At 35.6% G+C, this 23,173-nt stretch overlaps 1 protein-coding gene and 2 pseudogenes across 1 annotated transcript; 2 read left to right on the plus strand and 1 right to left on the minus strand.

The window, feature by feature from the left end:
* Positions 917-1,672, plus strand: Vmn1r-ps141 (vomeronasal 1 receptor, pseudogene 141; annotated as a pseudogene).
* On the plus strand, positions 15,058-15,954 carry Vmn1r224 (vomeronasal 1 receptor 224). The gene has a single exon (NM_001166735.1). The coding sequence runs from the start codon at positions 15,058-15,060 to the stop codon at positions 15,952-15,954; it is 897 nt and encodes a 298-aa protein (NP_001160207.1).
* Positions 22,327-23,173, minus strand: Vmn1r-ps142 (vomeronasal 1 receptor, pseudogene 142; annotated as a pseudogene).

The following is a 23,173-nucleotide window of genomic DNA, read 5'->3' on the forward strand; positions in this document are numbered from 1 at the left end:
TCTTTAGGTGCTTCTCAGCCATTAGGTATTCCTCAGTTAAGAATTCTTTTTTAGCTCTGTGCCTCATTTATAATAGGGTTATTTGGCTTTCTGGAATATAATTTCTTGAGGTATATATATATATATATATATATATATATATATGTATATATATATATATATACACATATATATATGTGTGTGTATATATATATACATACATATACATTATACATATACATATATATGTGTGTGTGTATGTGTATATATATATATATATATACACACATATATAAACGTATACATATATGTATATGTATACATATATGTATATATTGGATATTAGCCCTCTCTCAGATGTAGGATTGGTAAAGATCTTTTCCCAATCTGTTGATTTTATCCTATTGATAGTGTCCTTTGCCTTACAGAATATTTTCAGTTTCATGAGATCCTATTTGTCTATTGTTGATCTTCTAGCATGAACCATTGGTGTTCTGGCCAGGAAATTTTCCACTCTGCCCATGTTTTCCATGCTTTTCTCCACTTTCTCTTCTACTCAGACTATCTGGTTTTATGTGGAGGTCCTTGATCCACTTGGACTTGAGCTATGTACAAGGAAATAAGAATGCATCCATTTGCATTCTTCTACATGCTGAAAGCCTGTTTAACCAGTACCTTTTGTTGAAAATGCTGTCTTTTTCCGACTGAACCATTTTTACTTCTTTGTCAATGATCAAGTGACCATGGGTGTTTGGGTTCATTTCTGGGTCTTCAGTTATAATCCACTGATCTTCTCTGTCTCTGTACCAACATCATTCAATTTTTAGCTCTATTGCTTTATAGTACAGCTTGAGGTCAGGGATGGTGTTTTCCCCAAAAGTTCTTTCATTGTTGAGAGTAGTTTTCCCTATCCTGGATTATTCTTACACATGTGTTCATGTCTGACTCCTTTATCATTCTCTCCAAAGGTCTTGCCCAGATAATGGGAGCCTTGGGTTTGAATCAGTTCTTCATTGATGTTTGATGTGAACATAATTTATATGTTCAAAGGCTTGGCAGGAGCATATCCAACAGCACTACCCGTCTCTTGGGTACCTCTCAGGAAATCACTATCAGCCCCAAGAACTCCTACTAGAAGGAAATTAAAATCAAAATTACAAAGTTTATGGGACTGTTAATTTCTCTCTGCTGGATTGTGTTTCTGCTAGTAAATATGTTTTTCCTGTATATGTATATACCAAAATGAATAGCAAATATAAGACACAAAGCAAGGTTATGAATTCTCTCTGTAAGTAGGCACAAAATAATAGATTCAGTGGACAAAGCATTTGGGTGTTCCCTGAAGTCTTACTTTCTGTGCTCATTGCATGTTCCAGCACCTTCATGATTGTTATGGTTTAAGAACACAAAAAGAAGGTTCAAGTGATCCTCAGCATATATGATTTCAAAAGAATGTCCCCTGAAAACAAAGCCACACAGACAATAATAACTGGTCTTCATTTACACCTTTCTAGCTTTTTGTACTCTCTCTCTCTTCCATTTTACAGATTATATTTCTCTTTCACTTAACCCCACTTGGCAGATAATGAATATTGCATCTATCATTTCTATGTGTTTTCCTACTTTAGGTACATTTGTGCTAAGTCATTATCCCACTTTTTCCAGATTTTGCTTTAACTATAAACTAATATAAAACCATTTTTGTGCATTTTTTTCATTCTTGATGAACTTAGCTTGAGTCACTTGTGTCTCTCAAGATATCAGGGTAATAATGTAGTAGTATATGGAGATATTATTTCAATGTTGTTATTATTTCACTGTGGAATTATTCCATATCTTTCCTTATAGTCTATTGCCACAGGTTCTTCACCAATTATATGTCATAAATATAGGCTCCATTTCTTTCAGTAGACCTATGATTCTATGATATTTTGAATGTTTGTTTGTTTTTTGAGACAGGGTTTGTCTGTGTAGCCCTGGCTCTCCTGGAACTCACTCTGTAGACCAGGCTGGCCTCAAACTCAGAAATCAGCCTGCCTCTGCCTCACAAGTGCTGGGATTAAAGTTGTGCGCCACCACTTGTACAACTGTTTCATATGTCAGACTATTTGTTATATCAGTCTCCTTTGTTATAACCAGTATTCATGGGTAGGTTATTTTTTTTCTCTAATAGCATAGGACTGTCTAAAGAATTGAGCAAAAAAAATTCTACATATGAGCCTTGCAAGTCAGTACCTTTTTGACTTCTTCATATTTTATCACTTATATTCTTTTTCAGATAAATCCATTCATGAAGTTATTGTGTGTCAGCATACTCAAGACCTATACAAGTTCAAGTCAGATAATATTCCAGCATTGTGGTGGGAGGGAGCTGATAGTCATGAATTCTAAACCCTACCCAAAATTCTACTAGTATCTCATAGCAGCTAGAAAAAGAAGTGATTAACTTTGCTGTAACTGTGTGAGTATCAAATCAGGATGAACACATTCAGTAATTCACACTGCAACTACGTACTTAAGCAACACAAAGAAAACTTGATGAATTTTAAAATGTAGTAACTTAAAGGATGGGGCAGATCTGAAGAAATTTAGAAATAAGGCTGACTATGATCAAGATATAGTATGTGAAAATATCAATAAATTGATAAAATTTTAAAAAATTCTTATAGAAGTCACTTGAATTCTTAAAGGTAAATTTTAATAGGTATTTGAATTTTCATCTGCTGCCAAAGAACACATCAGAGGTAAATGCAATGCATAAGAACAAAGAAGATGTGTATGAAAGTACTACACTCTGTAAAGGTAGTAAATACAGTGAACATGGTCAAAAAAGATATTATGCCTCCACAAAATAGGTGCAGAATGAATCAACTGAAGTTTATTTATCTCATATTTACTAGATAGAAATTTGTGTACTGAAATATTACAGTGTCCTTGCAGAATAGAGCTATTACAAGATTAGAATCTCAATATACTTCAAAAGTCCAACATCTAAAATTTCTTCTGAGACACAAAGTAATTTCTTATCTGTGATTTGATTTAATATCTAAATTCATTTAATGCTTCCAATATAGTACAGTAAAGACTATTAATTTCTATTCCCACTATGAAATTGGAAACTGGTAAGGAAATACTGGATCAAAGCAATACAGAAACTAAGTGGGAATATCACCAAAGACTTTCTCTCCATATTTATTCTCTAGGACTTTCAGTTCAAGGGCTTAGATCATTACACAAGTCCCATTATAAAACATAACATTCATTTTTTCTAACAATAGGCCTACTCCTTGTTTGTGATCCATATTTCTTAGTATCGTAACAATCTGACATTTCAAATTTCCCATTTCTACACTGCAATTTAGCTTCCATTTCTGTTGCTGTATGAAGCTGACTTATGGCCTTCCATGGATGCTGTGATATCCCCAGTGGCTCTATAAACTATGGGAAGATCCAGTGATTCACTTTCTCTCCATTTGCCAATCTTTCAAATGTAATATTGCTTATAATGTAAGACAAAATAAGACATAGATCGCATTATTCACCCTTACAAACATCAACCATGTGGCACCATGTTGGGAAGTATAAGAAATTAAACTTCGCCGGGCGTGGTGGCACACGCCTTTAATCCCAGCACTTGGGAGGCAGAGGCAGGCAGATTTCTGAGTTTGAGACCAGCTTGGACTACAGAGTGAGTTCCAGCACAGCCAGGGCTACACAAAGAAACCCTGTCTTGAAAAAAAAAAGAAATTAAATTTCATAAGCAAGCAACATCTCAAAATTTCTTTTTTACATATTATAATCTTAAATTGATATGGTCTGGCCCTGAGAACATTACTCCAAGTTCAATTAAGGATTAGGATATTCCCTTTCAAGGTCACTAATCTTCTTAGTAAATATACCTTCTTTTTTGTTCTATGCCTTGGTTTTAATGATAAGCACTCAATCTTTTCTATCAAAACAATATATTTTGGGGTTCTTCCTGCCATTTTTTTCACCCTAGCAATAGTTAAGGTTTGCTGGAGTTGATTTTATTCCAACTTTAAGTTTCCTGGGCCAAATATTTTAACCCACCACTCCTAAATTCTATTTCATGTAAATTTTCAGGATGTCCAGAAAATAGCCACAAACTTTCATAAGCTATCACAAAATTATGTTTTTATCCTTTTTTATTATTTATCATTTCATTCATTTACATCTCAAATAATCACCCCTTCCTGGTTACCCCTCCCTAAATCCAGCATCTCACATCCATTCTTTTCACTCCTCTTTGCCCCAACCATCCACCCTCTCTTTCCTCACCATTACAGCATCCCCCTACACTGGGGTATCAAACCTCCACAGGACCAAGGGCCTCCAATACCACTCATGGCAGACAAGGCCATCATCAGCTACATGCAAGATCTTTCCATTTTCTGAGGTCTACTTTGATTTCTTACTTCTGGGACTTGAAGTTCTTGACATACCTATAGTTCACTTGCTTGGTGATATTTCACTTGGTTAGAGTCACTCTAAGATACTTTATATAATTGTGACTATTGTGTAGGGTGTTGCCTTCCTAATTTTTTTCTCAGCCCATTTATCCTCTGAGTAAAAGAAGGCTACTTATTTGTTCGAGTAAATTTTATATCTAGTCACTTTGCTGAGCTTATGTATGCTATCGTATCACCTGCAATGCGTTATACCTTGACTTTAGTCTTACCAATATGTATCACTTGATCTCCTTTGTTGTGCAGTTGCTCTGGCTAGAATTATCAATACTATATAGAATAAGTGGAGAAAGAGTGGGCAGCGTTGTATTGTCCCTAATTTTAATGGTATTGCTTTGAGTTTCTCTTCATTTAGCTTGATGTTGGCTATTGGTCTGCTGTATATTGCTTTTATTATATTTAGGTATGGACCTTGAATGCCTGATCTCTCCAATAATTTTAACCTGAATGGATGTTGAATTTGTTCAAAGACTCTTTGGGCACCTAATGAGATGGTCATGTTTTGTTATGGGTTGGTTTGGTTTTTTTTTGTTTGTTTGTTTGTTTTGTTTTTCCTTTGAATTTGAGGGTTTTTTTTTTTTTTTCTTTATTGTTGCGGACAGACAGACCTGGTGCTGTCTGCAATATAATGCTAATTTTGCTTTCCTAGAAGGGGCAGCTGATGAGGAAGTGACTTCTTGTGAACCTTCTCCCCACCATAACTTGTTAAATAAAGGCTAGAGTTGGTGATTGGGCAGTGGAAGGGAAAGTGGAGCTGAAAAGTTTAGGGGAGAAGGGGGAGAGGAGAGGGAGGACTATGGAGAAGGAGGAGGAGAAAAATGCAGCAGAAGCACTTGGCCTGGATAAACCACAAGTTATAAGGGATGTCATAGCTGGGGCATAGATTAGTATAGTGATATATCTGCCCAATGTAGGCACAGAGCTTGTAATCATATAAATTGAGTTGTGCTTTCTTTGCACAGGTCCATTTGGGATGGAGATTTACTTCAACCATTTATATGGTGTACCACGTTGTTGGATTTCCTTATATTGAACCATCTCTGCATTCCTGGGATGAAGCCTGCTTGATCATCATGAAGGATCATTTTGATGTGTTCTTGGAGTTTATACAAATTTTTAAAATAATTTTATTAGATATTTTCTGTTTTCATTTACATTTCAAATGCTATCCTGAAAGTCCCCTATACACTCCCCCCACCCTGTTCCCCTACACACCTACTCCCCTTACTTGGCCCTGGCATTGCCTTGTACTGGGGCATATAAAGTTTGAAAGACCAAAGGGCCGGTCTTCCCAATAGTGGCCAACTAGGCCATCATCTGCTGCATATGCAGCTAGAGACACTAGCTCTGGGGGTATTGGTTAGTTCAAATTGTTGTTCCACCTATAGGGTTGCAGACCCCTTCAGCTCCTTGAGTACTTTTTCTAGCTCCTCCGCTGAGGACCCTGTGTTCCATCCAATAGCTGACTGTGAGAATCTCCTTCGGTGTTTGCCAGGCACTGTCTGAGAGACAGCTATATCAGGTTTGGTATTTTCATTGTGTCCTGGATTTCTTGAATGTTTTGAGTTAGGAGATTTTTGATTTTCATATTTTCCTGACCATTGTGTCAATGTCTTCTATGATGTTTTCTACACGTGAGATTCTCCCTTCTTTCTCTTGCATTCTGTTGGTGATGCTTGCATCTGTGACTCCTGTACTTTTTCATAGGATTCCCATCTCCAGGGCTGTCTGCATTTGTATTTTCTTTAATGTTTCTATTTACATTTTTAGATCCTGGACAGTTTTGTTCAATTCCTTCACCGCTTTGAGTTACTTTCCTGTTTTTCTTTAACGAATTTATATGTTCCCTCTTGAAGAGCTTCTCATTTATCTGTGTTCTCCTGTATTTCTTTAAGGAAGTTATTTATGTACTTCTTAAAGTTTTATATCATCTTTATGAGATGGGAATTTAGATCTGAATTTTGCTTTTCAAGTTTGTTGGAGTATCCAGGGCTTTTTGTGGTGGGAGAAGTGAGTTCTGATGTTGCCAAGTAGTATTGGTTTCTGATGCTTGTGTTCTTGTGCTTGCCTCTCATCATCTGGCTATCTCTGGTGTTAACTGGCCTAGCTTTCTCTGACTAGAGCTTATCCCTCCTGTGAGCCTGTGATCCTGTGGTTCTGTGATCCTCTGATCCTGTGATTATTGATATGTCAGAACTACTGGGTGTCATGCTGCATCTGGGTGTGGGCTAATTGGGTGGGTATCTAGAACAGAGGCTCTGCTCCTGGGACTGGTGCAAACCAGAAGGAGCATGAGTCTGTGACTGTACAGGTTGCCAGTGTCCCTCATTCCCAGGGTTCTCGGTTATGCCAGGAATTGGGGTAGTGTTTGGGATCTCACCTGTGATTCTGGATTTGTCAAAATACCTGGGATTTGAGCTGCAACTGGGCTTTTGTCTGAGTAGGTGGGTATCCAGAGCATAGTCTCTGCTCCAGGAAAAGGTACAAACTGGAAGGAGCACAGGTCTGTGGTTGGGCTGATGTTTTTAATCTTAATTCCTTTATTGAGATATATGTCCTATGCTTGAGAATACTATGGCTCCTGATATTTCCTCTTTCCCTTTCTTTCTCTCTCTCTTTCTCTCCCTCTTTCTCTCTCTCTCTCTCTCTCTCTCTCTCTCTCTCTCTCTCTCTCTGCTTCCTCCCTCCCTCCTTCCTTCCCTTCTGTCTTTCTTTTTCTATTTCTTTCTTTTTTCTGCCTTCTGTACTCTCTTCTTCTCTCTATCTTTCATTAATTTTTCTTTGTTTACATCCCAAATGATGCTCCTCCAGATGCCTTCTCGTAGATTCTCTCTATTCATATTCACTTCTGCTCTCTTCTGGGAGTGGGGACACCCCCTAGGCTTTTTCTGCCATGTCATGTCAGTTCTCTGTAGGATTATGTTAATACTCTTCCACTGAATCCATACAAGGCAGCCCTGTTGGAACACATATTCCACAATCAGACTATAGCTTTAGAGATATCCCAATCTCAAGTGGTTGAGGGACCCACATTAAAACTAAGCTGTTTAGTACATATGTGCAAGGGTCCTTTATGAAGCAGGTGCATGATCTTTGGCTTGTGTCTCAGTTTCTGATAGCTCCCAGGTGTCCAGGTTATTTGACTTTATTATTCCTCCTGTGAACTTCCTATCTTCTTCAGGGCCTTCAATCATTCCACCAACTATTCCATAAGACCCCAGAGTTTTGTTTTGGTTTTCTTTTTTTTTAAACTAATATTTAGTTCTCATTATCTGCATCTATTTCTATTAGCTGCTGGTGAGAGCCTGTCAGAGAAGAGTCCTGCTAGGCCCCTGTCTCACTCAGCATGACAAAAATGACTTTCATCACAATTGCTGCTCTAGTCCCTGAGCAATTTTGAAATTCTAGAGCCAATCTTTAAAGTTCACTTTGCTTTCACCATAAGAGTTTGCCAGATTACATGCACATTAGCTCATTAACATCTGCTTACAGCACTCACCTGCTTTTCTAATAGAAAGTTTCTAGCTCTCCTATTGTCCTTCAAAAACAAATATGGTCAGTCACATTCATCCCTCACTCTAGTACCAATTTATACATTCAATATTTTTTCTGCCGTTATACTAAGACAGCATTACTGCAAACAGCTTTAAGAAGGGAGAGATCATTTGGACATTTATACCCTTATAGACTGCTCATCATTGTTGGGAAGCAGAATAGAAAAAAAGTAAGCTGAGTATTCATGGCTTCACATACAAAGTTGTTAATATCAATACCCTCCTCAATGCAAACTGTTCTTCATCAAGGATTCCCATTCAATCCTTTCTGAAGAGGATGAAAAATTGGGCAATTCTATCTTAATTTTTAAAGTCTGCTTTTAATGATGGTTCTTAAACACATTAGCCTCCCTTTTATCCCACCAACCACCAGAGGTAGTGAAAATGAGAGATGTGTTTAAAAATGGTTCTTTAGAACAACTCTCATCTGTGTTGTTAAGAAATTGCCAGTTCTCAGTTCACACCTCAACAAAGACAGCTTGATCCAATCACAAATATTTCAAATAAATTCCAACAGTTTAGTAGAGTTGAGTCAAAAAGCACAATTCAACAGCAGTGACACTACCTAACAGAGACAGCCAGGACTCATCCTTGCCACAAGTCAACAGTAGGGACAAGGACCAACAAGAACATATAGAAAAGTTCTTGGTTGTGCCTCTCTCAGTGAAAAACATATCAACAAAGAAACATGACCAACAAATATTACACAGAAAATCAAACCAAGCTCAGCCCCTGTCACTGTCCATCAAGTCCTTCCAAACATCAGGTGTCCTTCATGGGTCTTGTCTCACCTCATGTCATGTCTCAACAAGTAGGTCTATCTCAACTGACAACACTCTGCCAATCAGCCTGAGTCCATAAAAGAAACAAAAACCACAACACCCTACCAAAAGATATTTGGTGTTTTCTCCCTGTAGAGTCCTGAAAAATGGATCTCAACAACACAGTCTAAGACAGATACATCTGTGTTATTCATGAAAAATTCTTCATCACTTGTTGTTTTACATGTTTGTTTTAACAGAACATCCATTCAGCTGTGTCTGCTTCAGGCAAACATTTCTTCACAAATCTGCCTTAGCCCTTCAATTGTGTTTGCATCAACCAAATGTTACTTCATCAAAACAACCAACTTTCCAAAGAACCCATAAGTTTGCACCTCGTGAAATAGGTGGTAGTCTTTTGATTTTTGTCAATGGTGGTATTTCTCATTTAACCTACACATTATTCATCCAGGAAACATTGACAAGGTCAGAACAAGCTCTATGTTTGTAATTATTGAATTGAATTCTTGAAATTTAGGGAGTTTTGGGAACTGATCATATAGTTGAATCAAAAAGCAAGATTCTGATATGAACTAAAATGTTTCAGTAGCTTTGATATCTTTAAATACTCAAAGGAATATTCTTCTTGGCCAGAATGCAAATATTAATCTGCTACATTTTCTTTTTCTTATTAATGGTAAAAAATTAATGTTCAATATATTTTTCATCATGATTAGTTGTGAATGCTCTAGGACCACTAAAGAAATTTATCTTAAAATTGCAGCCAGGGCATATCTACTGTTTAAAATAGACAGGTGATTACTTTTCTGAAGGATGGATATTTGTATGTAAATTCTATGATGAATAGGGCCATGTTCAAAGATTTTTGTCCATGCCATAGTGATTTTTGTAACTTTTTGTGAGCATATTTCCTTATCATTATTCAATGTAATTTGTAAGCAGTTTTGAAAGGAAGATAACAATGATTTTTCGTGTGTGTGTGTGTGTGTGTGTGTGTGTGTGTGTGTGTGTGTGCAAATCATTACCACAAACACTTCAGCTGTTATTCCTGAATTTTTGACTGATTGTATTTGACCCAATGTGATAACAGTAGGCAGTGCTGGAATCTGATAATTAATAATAGACTAAACTTTCTATAGAAGAGTTAAGAGAAGGATTGAGTAGAATAAGTCACAGAAACCTCTTTGTAAAGTCCTCACACAGCAGACTTTAATATTCTCAGTATGTTCTGAAATAGTTATCCTTCAGATGTCATGAGAATATAATTGTTTTTAGTTCTTCAAACACTTTGGAATGTCTCTTTGAAGACACTCACATAAATTTAATAATTAAAAAAGTACCAGAAGAGTTATTGGCTCCCAAAGCAAGTGGTGTCATTGTCACAGTAGATGTAATGAAAACTGCAATTCATAAGGGAGATGAGGTCACAGATGTTGACCTTTATCTCACAGTTGAGATGCCTTGATTTTTGCTAATGCTGGATTTCACAAATTTCAGCAGATCAGGAAGTGCACACTGAGCTGAAGTTTGAGCAGGTGAAGTCAGGTGAGCTGTTTGTACTTGGTGTGGGAAGCAACACATCAAAGGAAGGAAGTCTGGAGTAAAGATTTTATAAGGAAAATTGATTAAGAATTTGGAAACTCATATAGTGCAAATTTTGACTTCAGATTCTATGAATACCTTGCATATTATTGCTTCTTCAAAATCCTGATATAGTATATATTTGATTTCATCAAGGAATTTAGTAAATGTAAGCATAATAGTTCAATTTTTCCTAATGTATTTGTGTATGTCTGTGTGTCTCTGTATGATAAGATACAAAAGTGATCATGAACATTGTGTGTGTGTGTGTGTGTGTGGGTGTGTGTGGGTGTGTGTGTGTGTGGTCAGAGGACAACTGCCCCTTTTCTTCTGACAGATTTTTTATTTCAATAATATTATTATGATATATTTTAAACAAAGCTTTTCACTCTCTGGAACTTTCTGAATGTTCTAACCTGACCTGTCAGGGAGACCTGTGGTTCTTCTATACTGTTCACTTTAGTTCTTGGGTGAAAAATATGTGTTAATTTGAAGTTCACTAAAATAACTATTTTCATAACCTATAACTATATTAATTTCCAAGCTATATTTTCCATAAAATATTAGTTTTTTCATGTAATATCTAAAATCCATCCCAGGTATTGAGAATATGAGACAACAGGATTACAGAAAGTTACAGTCCAAATCATATTATATAATAAGAGTCTTTATCAAGTTCTACAAAAAAATAAAAATATAAAATGTCCTTAATAGCTTTTTCATAATTGTACAATATGGCTGTGTTATTACTGCATGTTGTATTATTGGGACATGCATTAATTCTACATTAATCCATAGAATATGTAATCACTGATGATCCATGATATACTGCTCCTGAGTAAAATCATAATGTATAAACCCATATTTCTTTTGTATTTGTTTGTTATACATTTCTTTGTATTTCATATACAATGCTTCAGAATACACTATAATATAGGAATCAGCTGGGGCTCTCTCCTCTTAAATAGCATTGCACTTATGTTTTACATTACACATATATGAGTTATTGTTTATTGAGATCAGTCTTTGTAAGTCAGGTTCTTTAAACAGTGAATTTTACATTTGAAGTCTATGTATCCTTTGATATACAGCAAACAACTATTAAATCAAACCTATCTGTGAGTTTATCTTTTTTCATCATGTGACCCAATAGTTCTAGAAATGTAAAGCTTTGTTTTTATATATAACCTGCATTGATCGGCTAATAAAGCTACATTTAGATATTGACACCATCGAAGATTTGAGAATTATAAATGATAGTAAGGAAATTCAAATGAACAGTGGGTCACAGGAAGCATTTTCAATTAAACATATTACATGTCATATTCAGCAGTTATCAGATAGTATTTGATGGCCATTTGTTAGGTAGATATGATTTAAAGTATAACTTATTTGGTTTTAGTTACTTGTATTAGTTGTAACATTGAAAACACACAGGAGAGTAAATAAAGATTGTACTTGTAATGAAGTATATTTAAAAAATGGATCATTTATATGGTAACTGTTAATCTGATGTCTTAATTATTTTTAATTGTTTCCAATAATTTAGTTGCTTTTAAAATATTGGGATTTTAAAGTTTTATCCCTGTAATATATAGCCTTTAAAATTATAATTCTTCAGTTGAATCTCTTTTAGTATTTTTTTTTATTTACAGATTTCATAAAGACAGGGAACTTATTTTTCCAGTCTTTCTATACTGAACCATTGTAGAACATAACACTTCATTTTATGACTGACTTAAGTCATTTTCTGTTAGCTTGAATAAACTTTAGGGAAGAAGACAACAACTAACTAGGTCAGCCCTCTCTGATTTGCTTTATGGCTTTGAACATTGCGTGGGCCTATCCAATGACTTGGACCAAAGTATTACTCAAGGTCCTGAGGTCCTGAGTGTTTCTTGGATTGTTTGTGTGATTCCATATATTTCTTTGCTTTTTCCCTTGTGTCTAGGTTCTGTTGCATACCAAACAAGGAAGAATGGAACAGAACCAAGTTCTTTATTCCTTGTCATCCTTTGGTGTGTCAAGAATCTGAAGCACAAAAGGTAGGATCAGGCAATGAATGCAGAAAGAGAGAGAGAGAGAGAGAGAGAGAGACAGACAGACAGACAGACAGACAGACAGACAGAGACAGACAAAGACAGAGACCCAGAGAAACAGACAAAGACAGAAAATGTGGGGGGTTGTAAGACTCAGTTGTATCTCAGTTTTAAAGCTCTTTATTGTTACAGCTATTTTATTGGGGTTTTTTGTTTGTTTGTTTTGTTTTTGTTTTGTTTTGTTTTTCAAAAATACTGTGGTGTTTCAGAAAGCAACTGGCTGACAGTGTCACAGATCATAGACAATTAAAACCTAAGTAAGCCTGGTGGGCACTGACAAAAAAATCTTGTTTGGATGGCATGATCTGGGGCTGGGGCAGCAGCAGGGGAATTAGCAGGAGGTGTAAACTGGTCTGGGGTAGACTAAGCCTCAGAGCTGTTGTGGGCATCTCATCAGTGCCTAACATCAACACTTCTTCTGCTCTTGTTCTCATCAACAGACCTACTGACTTGGGAAATTGTAAGTCTAAATTTTGCTAATGAGTAAAGATTTTGCTTCTGCAGCAGTTTTGCATTGAGGGGTCTTTGTGGTGGTTTAGGCTTGGTTTACCAGAGGAAAATTTTATCATGTCATGGTAAGAAGACCCTTAACCCAGTAATGTATAACCTAGATGAGCTTCCTCATCTCCTCTATCCCCACCCTCAGCCCCTCTTTATTCCCTCTTGTTACAGTTATTTTAGATGACAGTAAAGCAGCTATTTCATACAGTATTCAAAAAACAGCTTGCACACATAGATTTTATTAGGACTGAAATGAACTATAATAAATCTAAGAAAAGGAAAAGAGGTTCCTCTTAGGTTGAATTTTCATTGGCTAAAGTTTGAAGTTCTGTGATACCTCATTAGCCAGGACAGGCTTACAAACAAGTTGGTCCTGGAATTTTGCCAAGGGTTATTTGGCATTTGTTAGGTAGAATGATGTAGTTGTGGATTCTCAGGTAAGGTAGAGTGTAAGAAATCCTGATAGAAAGTGAGTCTTCTGCTCTGTACCAAACTCATGGGACTAATCTTGCCATGGCAAACATTGACCTTAATATTATAGCAGGGTATCCCAACACTAGGTATTGAAAGCCTGACAAGTGATGCTTAGATTTCTTGAACCCCAGTTTCTTGAACCCCAGTTTCACCAAGGTGTTCCCTGATTACCAATGCAGGTTAGAATAAAGAACTCTGAAAGAAGTCATAAGGGATGATAAATAATCAGACATGCCGTTCCATTTCCAATTGTTGTCCTGTATGGGGAGTTTAAATCTTGTAAGATCTAAACAGCCATGTCCCAAAATCAGGATCCCATAGAAACAAACATAACAGAAATAGAGCAAGGTATCATAGAACATAAGCATAAGTAGATAGAATGATAAACCAGCCTGTCTTTATCTTTGTCTAAAATGTCATATTAATTAGTTCAGAAAAACTAATGCCATTTCAGTGTATGATTAAACCACTATTTCTTAAGAAGTGAGCTACACCCAACCTTTAATTTCAATTACAAATGGTCCTGTAAGGTCTGTTACACGAAATGATAACCATGTCCTTTTCATGTCTAAGGTGGAAGTCTTGAATCCATTTTAGGTGGATATAGCCCATGTTCATGAATTTAAAAAGATCCTTTTACCTAATTACGTGCTTTCATTAATTTGGTCAGGTTGACTAGTGTTAGTTGTCTTCTCTGCCTATATTTGGGGTTAATGGTATTCTCAATCACATAAATATGTGTTTTTATTATGGATTTATCATTAGTTATCCTTTACTGCTCAACGACATCAGACATTGGATCTCATAAGAATATTGTACATTCAGTTTATTTTTTACTTAATATTCTCACTTTCTTCCTGACTGTGGTGGAAATTTTTCATATATTTTTATTTTGTTGTTTATTTAGTAAGAGGTCTCTGCTTATGAGTTCTGTATCCGTGTGAAAAAGCAAGAGTGCCCATATCTATGTGTATTATATAAATTATTATGAGACTTAGATCTTTAAATGTTTTCTATTGTGTCACTCAAACATTGTGGTTAGTTGCTTTTACTATATAATACATGGTGCATTCGGTGAGAACAAAGAAATACATGCATTATTTTGGAGAAAAGTTTTTTATTTTGTTTAAATTTCAGATGAGAAATGCATAGATTTCTTTTTTCTCTTTATTGTTTTTCTTTTTTTTCATAAGAGGGTAATTAACATCACTTTATTTTCAATATAAGTTGTAACTGGAAGTTCATTTGTGAATTTAGCAATGAGTATCCTTTATGTTTTTATTCACTGGTCATTCATTCTCTAACAGGTACTTAGACTTACTCTTAGTACTGATATTTCTATTCGAAGGTCTGGAAGTATTTTTCATAAATATATAGATTGGAAAATTTCAGCAATGTTACTGACAAATATTTTTGTCAAATATTTCTGACAAAATGATTTTCTGAGTCAGAATTCTCCGTTTAGGTTAACTACTAGAACATTGCAATCTAGAGCCCAGGCAATTTTTTTCACATCAACAACCAGGTCTCCAAGAGTTCAAGTCAATAACCCAAGGAAGTGATTTTGCAACAGTTCAAGGACAAATTGCTAAATGACAGAATGGACCTCAAGGATTTGATAATAGGTACAGTGTTCTTATTTCAGAGTACAGTTGGAATTCTGGGAAATTTCTCTCTTCTTACCAGCTACCTATTCAATTACTATAGTAAACATACAATAAAGACCACAAATTTGATTCTTACACACCTATTCACAGCCAACTTTTTGATCCTTCTTTCTAAAGGACTGCTCCATACAATGCAAACTTTTGGGCTAAAAGGATTTATCAATGACTTTGGCTGCAAATTCCTTTTGTATATTCAAAGACTGGGCAGAAACATGTCCATTAGTACCACCTGCTTCTTGAGTGTCTTCCAGGCCATCACCATCAGTCCTAGGACCTCTTTTTCAATGAGTCTTAAACTCAAATCCCCAAATCATATTGGTCTCTTCACTTCTCTTTGGTGGATTCTCTACATGGCATTAAATCTGATTTTTCCTGTTTATATGTATAACAAAGAGAACAGAAAGAACCTTACACATAAAAATCATTTCAAACACTGCTCCACTGTAGTTCATGATGATTTTATAAGCTCATTATATACTGCATTTATTGTTCTTCCTGAAATTTTGTTTTCTTTCATTATCATCTGGTCCAGCAGCTCCATGGTTGTCGTTCTCTATATGCACAGGCAAAGCATTCAACATATCCACAGCATCAACATTGGCTCCAGAACATCTCCTGAGTCCAGAGCTACCCACAGGATACTGGCCTTGGTATCCACCTTTATAGGATTTTATGCCCTCTCTTCCATCTTACAAGGTTACATTGCTCTTGTATATAATCCTGGTTGGTGGCTGGTGAACATCACAGCAATCATTTCAATATGTTTTCCTACACTGGGACCTTTTGTGATGAATCATGACTCAACTAGGCCAAGATTAAGCTTTCTCTGAGTTAGAAATCAACAAATCCCATAATGTTATCTCAGGAATATTGACTGTATGATTTCTTTCCCACACCATGTAAATTTTAAGTTCATCTTCTCATACAAAATATCAACATAAAACTAATGCCTAACCACTTGTCTTTCTAAGGAAAACTGTACTCAGAGTTTGGATTTTAATCTGCTAAAACTAATACATGTAGTAGTATAGCAGGTTGGAATCAAACAGCTTATTCTATTGTACTATTATTCTATTGTGAAAATAGTACTCTGTTTTAGCAATCCTAAGTAATACTGTTTGAGGAAGATCAAATATGTGGGGCTTCAATATTTACTCTCAGTTTCTAGAGACTGAGTGAACAAATTATATCATCACTGGAGAACCTTTCCATAAGGAAACACAATTGTGAAAAAATATCATGTTGTTATGATATAACTTTTTAAAATCAATGTTATATATGTTTATGATGATTACACAATTTTACTTACTGTTGTCTTATGCTATGTGCAAACCAACTATGGTATGACTAGATCAATGTCAATTTCTTAAAATGGAAAAAAACTTATGCAGTTAAAAATAATGCTAATATTTTTATCTAAGTCTGTGGTAATATTAATGTTGGTAATATATTCATGTTTGCTTCTTCATTTATTAATTTTTAAGACTCCCACGTAAATGGTAATCTCATTTGTATGTACCAACTACCATGATTGTTAGTAGTTCCTAATTAAATAATCATAATCAGAGTGTCTGCTTTGCTGGAATTTTACTGCATTGTATTTTCCAATATTTCTTTTGTATATTTTAGGCTTAGAGTCAATGTATGGTAAGTTGATTATTTATAGAAGTTTCTCAAAATTTATTGGCATTGATAATTATTACACCTGTTATTTGAAAAAAAAATACCAGTAAGTGAATCTCTAGCTAACTATCAGGCAGAATTCAATATTTTTTATGACCTGCTCTGTAGATGTCTTTAGGATAGGTTGTCTTCCTGACAGAGATATAGTTAATCTATATCACAATGCAATGATTAAATCAACAGAGGATTGGGATACTGACAAGTTAAATGGCTTAGTTATTGGCATAACATTATACAAAACTTAGGATAAATGTGCAGTTTGTATTTCAAAAGAAAAATATTCATGTGTTAAAAATTTACAGAGCTATGCTTTTTATAGATAGAAAATATTTTTATATAAATAATAACATTGATGTAATGACAAGTTAGATACAGAAAGAGAAATCAAGGTGGTAACAAACGAAATGATTTTTTCATATTTGACAGTGAAGATGAATTCAATAGATCATTCCCATCCATTTCAACTATGAATATAGTGAATGAGTGGTTCTCTGGGTATACAGAAAATAGTGAATATATTATGTTTATGGCCATGCAGTCATAAATAACTATGAGACAATTTATAAGTTATGCCGGTAGTAAATTACCATGAAGATCTGATGATACTATAGAAGTATTATAATTACTCAAAAATTAGAAGTTATGTAACTGTAACTTATGTCCAGATTTTGTCATTCTTCAGGAGATAGACAATGGCAGCAGGTCTCAGGCAACATTTCTTATGATATGATATAATCTCCATACTGTATTCTGACTTACATTAGACCCAGAATTAAGATCTGTATAAAGAACAATGGTATCCTCTTGCTGATCCACCAGAGATGCTATATTTTTACCTTCTTTTCATCACACGCTAACTTTTCTGCCCTGAGAAGTAATGAAAGGCAACCATTTGCAATCTGCTGAAAATCAGTGCCGTAGCTAGCACAAAATACTATCGATTACCTATATCACTCCAAATCCATATTCTCATAATTTTCTTGTATGAGTAATGTAAGCAGTGAAAACAAATCTCATATTCTTTGTTTTTGTTAGAACTTGTTCTGTGTAAATATTTTTATGTAAAAGATCTATAAAACACAGCACTGATCAGTGTCCTGTGGTTAGAGGTTTAGAATAGTACAGGGAGCTGTTAGAGGTCATATGGGCTCGGGGAATAAAGGAAGAGGACAATACAGATGGTATACAAGGTCAGACCATTAGTTAAGAATGGTCAAGTCATGCCTTTAGTGCCAGCACTTGGGAGGCAGAGGCAAGAAAATTTCTGAGTTCGAGGCTAGCCTGGTCTACATATGGATTTCCTACCCTCTTCAGGGCCTTCCATCTTTCTACCAACTATTCCATAAGAGCTCCCGAGATCAGTCTGATATTTGGCTTTGGTTATCTACACCTGTTTCAGTTAGCTGCTGAGGTGAAGTAGACCAACAGAGTCAAATAACCTTGACACCTGGGTGCTATCAAAGACTGACTCACCAACCAAAGACCATACACTGGCTGGAATGAGGACCCCCTGTACAAATGTACCAGACATACAAGTCAGTCTCCTTATGGGTCCCCAAATAACTAGAGTAGAGTTTATGTCTGAAGTTACAGCCTAACTCTGGCATCAGTATACAAAAGATCTGCCTTGTTTGGCTTCAGTGGAAGATGATGCCCATTATTGTACAGAGAATTAATGTGTCACGGAGGGGAGAAACCTAGCGTGTTCTCTCTTTCAGAGGAGAGGTATAGGGGATTTGAGAGGAACAACGGTGAGGGGGCACCTGGAGAAGATTGCACTTAAGGTATAAAGAAATAAAGCATAAAGAAAGGAAGAAAGGACAGAGAGAGAGGGGGGGAGGAAAGGAGGAAGGAAGGAAGGAAGGAAGGAAGGAAGGAAGGAAGGAAGGAAGGAAGGAAGGAAGGAAGGAAGGAAAAGAGGAAGGAAAGAAAGAAAAAGAGAGAGAGAGAGAGAGAGAGAGAGAGAGAGAGAGAGAGAAAGAAAGAAAGAAAGAAAGAAAGAAAGAAAGAAAGAAAGAAAGAAAGAAAGAAAGAAAGAAAGAGAAAGAAAGAAAAAACAGAGGGACTATCAGGAGCTGTAATAAGGTCAGACTATTGAGCATAGGTCATATATCTCTTTAAAGAACTAAGAATAAAATATATTTTATGATTTTTCCAAGGCTTTTGGTTATTTAATGCCACGCTCTGAAAGTTTCTAAGAGATAGTATTTAGGAGTGATGTTTAACCTATTTTACCCAGAAAATTTAAAGTCAGTGTAACAGTGACTACATGGAACCTTAACTGGTGCTAATTCTTAACCTGGTCTAGGGTGAAAAATGGCATTTAAGTCAGAAAGAAATTCAAAACTTATTGTTTGGAAGCAAAAGGTGTATGAGAAACCTTAAGATTACAACCAATCATAGGACAAAATATACTGTATTTGCTAAGAAGAGTAGTGACCTTGAAAGGGAAGATCCTGATCAATAGTTGAAATGGGAAAAAATGTTCTTGGGGTAAGACCCTATCATGTTAAATTACAGGATGTCTAAAAAGAAAGCTTGAGGATTTGCTTGCTCAGGATATTTAATTCCTTTCTTTTAAAAAAAAATAATTTCTTCAAAATACTAAACATAGTGTGTAGAGAAATGGCATGGGTAGACTGTTCCCAGCTTGTTGGCTTCTGGGCAATCTCGGATGTATCTGTGAATCTTAGCATACTAAGATAAAGAGGAGGTATACATTCTCAGGCAGAGAATCCTGCTGTTTTTCCAAGTAAGGTGCAAACCTGAGGAAGTTGCCTTCATCTTCCTTTTCTCATGAGAAATTTACTTTACTTTTCATTATTATAAACAGCACATCTAAGAAGAGGACTGCAGACAGATTTCTCAGTCTATAAGGAAGTTTGGATCGACTTGAACCAAGATAAGCTATTGCTTGTTAAATAGCACCTGATAAGAACTAGAAATTGTGAGAAAAACTTTGTTCTGTCTTTTGTGTAAAATATGCTATAATTTGAATAAAGTGTACTTTGGTTGACTTGGCAGTGTACTTGCTGTGTCCTGGTTCATACAACTCTACCTTTGGGACCCTAAAGCACTAGATGTTGACCACAGTGCTATATGGGTGATCTGTGTAAGGGTGCATATGAAGCTGGATATCTTATTTGGTCTTAAATTGCATGTAGTGTTACATTTGGAAGGTGGTCAAATGTAGAGCAAGTGGGACACTGAGTCTTCTCTTAGAATTTTAGCCACCAGAGAAAAAATCATTGTATATGACAGCATCAATGGAGGGCTATAAGAAAACATTATTTATAGCTAGGGAAGTGGAAGCTAGATTTCAGTGTAAATACAGAATTTTGAGTTGTCAGGTTGTTGAAATACTGAGAAATCTGAATCACATACAAGGAATAAACATAACAATAAAGAAAAATGAATGTTATGTTCAAACTTTGGATTTGTATAGCTATCTAAGCACTGGAACTGAAGGTCCCAGATAATCAATGTGGAAATACCGTCTTTGGTGATATCTCTGGTTACTTTCTGTATTAATTTGGTCAGTATTTCCTTATCTGGTTTCTACTTCATAGTGGAAATATATATATATATACAGTACAACATTTGAAGCATTAAACTTAATTTGGGTATTAAATTGGATCGCAATTAAGAAATTAGCTTGTGTCTCAGAAAAAAAAATATTAGATGTTGGTCTTTTTAACTATATTGAGCCTTCTAACATTATTTTTCTCTTTTTATTAGATATTTTCTTCATTTACATTTCAAATGCTATCCCCAAAGCCCCATATACCCTCCCCCTGCTCTGCTCCCCAACCCACCCACTCCTGCTTCCTGGCCCTGGCATTCTCCTGTACTGGGACATATGATCTTCCAAGACCAAGGGCCTCTCCGCCTACTGATGGCCTTCTAATATTATAAACAAAGCACTATTTACATGCTGTTCATGAGCCTATGAAGAACTAGAAAAGGAGATGTGTTGTTTGTGTAAAAAATGAATTCTATAGGCTTAGTTATTACCATACTTATTTTGTAATTTCCTCTGATCTGTAAGGAGATTGGGTAATATTTCAGTACGAGGACCTCTGTGCAGTATGTTTTTACTCATGGTACTTGTGAGAGTTTATAGCACCATTCCACTTCCATTTCCCTCACTTTGCTTCCAGTGTGGATACCAATAAAGGGACATGACTGGAGAGTGTTCAAATACTCATCAAAATTTCTACAGAGAAACGTGATCCTGGAATTTTTTTCTACATATTCTATTTTTTGCTGCACATATTGTGTGGAGAGATTATCTGCTTTTTAACGATAATCACTGCATTTACTACCTTTACAGAATGTAGTCCTGTATATTCATCTTCTTTCTTCCCCACTGCATTTAGCTATGTTAAACTCCTGTTGGCAACAAATGAAAATACAAATACCAATTAAAGTTTACTATTATTACAAATGACTTCTGCAATGATTTTTAAAAACAAATTTATTGAGAATTTCACACATATACCTTGATCATAGTTAACCTGGTTTCCAAATTTCTTAGATCTGGCAACTCCTTCAATTTACTGCATTTTATTTAATTTTAAAATGATTTATTTATTTGTTTTAAGTGCATACACTGTAGCTGTCTTCAGACATACCAGAAAATGGCTTAGGATCCCATTATGAATGGGTTGTGAGCCACCATGCTGTTGCTGTGGATTGAACTCAGAACTCCTGAAAGAGCAGCCAGTGCTCTTAACCACTAAAACATCTCTCCAGCCCAAGTTACTTTATTTTAAAATCTATCAAATTTCCTGTGTGTTGATGAAATGTTCTTATTCGTAGTGTCTGACTCTAAATGTGTTCAGCCTAATAGCAATTCACACAGTTACAGCAAAATGAATCTCTTATTTCCTCAGAGGCTATCAAATACTATCTGTATTTCAGGTGGTATTTGGAATCTGTGACTGTCAGCTCCCTCCCCAATCCTGTGTCAAGTGTCTGAGTTTAACTTGCATAGGTTTTGTGTATGCTAGTACATAATATCTTCTTAGATTAATATAACTGAAAAATATGTAAGTGATGAAACATGGAGAAATCAGTAAGGAACTGAATTGAAAGTCTCACGTGTAGTCTAGTATTCATTTCTCGGTAGAATACTATGGTATCTACTAGAAAAAAATTAACCTGTCTATGAACACTGGTTACAACAACAAGAACAACAAAAGAATGACCACATAAATGTGCCCACCTATGAAACAGTTGGGCAAATGTTTCAAAAGGAACAATCCACAAATATCAAATGAATGAAATAATGACTAAACTTATTACACAGAACTTGTGAGATAATTGGTGACAGTAGGCTATGGGGAAAAATATAGAACAATTCTGAAGTGAAATTATAATAACATCAAAATAATCTCCCCATATATTATTACACAATTACAATGATATTTGAAGGATACAAGTGACACATGTATATAATCAACAACAAAGAATTGCACAGTCTTACTTTAATATTATTTTATTTTTATATTCAGTAACTAAGTGAAGCCGAATCTGAAAAATGTGGAATGGCGACTCACCACAAATGGACTTAACGTATGAAAACACATAAAAATGATGGATGTGATATTCATTATCCACCAACTGGGGTTATGTGAGAGAGCAATATAACCTTGTAAAATAGAAAAGAGAGTATGAAATGGTAGAAAGTTGCAAACCAGTATCAGGATTGTCTGTGTGGCTCTGTTTTCAGGGGATGTTCTTTGGAAAGCATGTGTGCTGAGGATCCATTGAACCCTCTTATGTCCATAAAGTGTGAAAATCATGAAGGTGTTGGAACATACAATGAGCACCAAAAATAAGACTACAGAGAACAACAGAGGCAGAATTCAAAAGCTCTCTTTTGTGTCTTATTTTCGCTATTTCTTTTGGTACTTGTATACACAAGCAAAAACATATTTACTAGCAGCAACAGAATCCAGCAGAGGGAAAATAACAGTCCCATAAACTTTGTAGTTTTCATTTTGATTTCTTTCCAGTAGGAGTTTCTGGGGCTGATAGTTACTACCTGGAAGACACTGAAGAGAAAAGTGGTACTGATAGACATGCTCCTGCCAAGTCTATGAACATATAAAATATTATTTCATCCACGTCATTGAAGAACATGTTACAGACAAAGACTCCCATTATCTGGGCAAGCCATTTGAAGAGAACGTTCAATGAGTTAGATGTTTATACATGTGTCCAAATGTTGTCTACTACCTGTAATGAACATTCCTTGTAGTAAAGTATTAAATAGTAGAAAAGAAGGGAGATGTTTTCCAGAATTCCAGGTTCACTCTGAACTAAGAGTACAATTCCTATTGCCATGTTCTTGGACTCCAT

The sequence above is a fragment of the Mus musculus genome, chromosome 17, assembly GCF_000001635.26.
Source record: "Mus musculus strain C57BL/6J chromosome 17, GRCm38.p6 C57BL/6J".
Classification (NCBI taxonomy): Eukaryota; Metazoa; Chordata; class Mammalia; order Rodentia; family Muridae; genus Mus; species Mus musculus.

What these genes read in the sequence shown, in the direction of transcription:
- Vmn1r224 (NM_001166735.1), top strand. Translation starts at nt 15,058, where the DNA reads ATGGACCTCAAGGATTTGATAATAGGTACAGTGTTCTTATTTCAGAGT.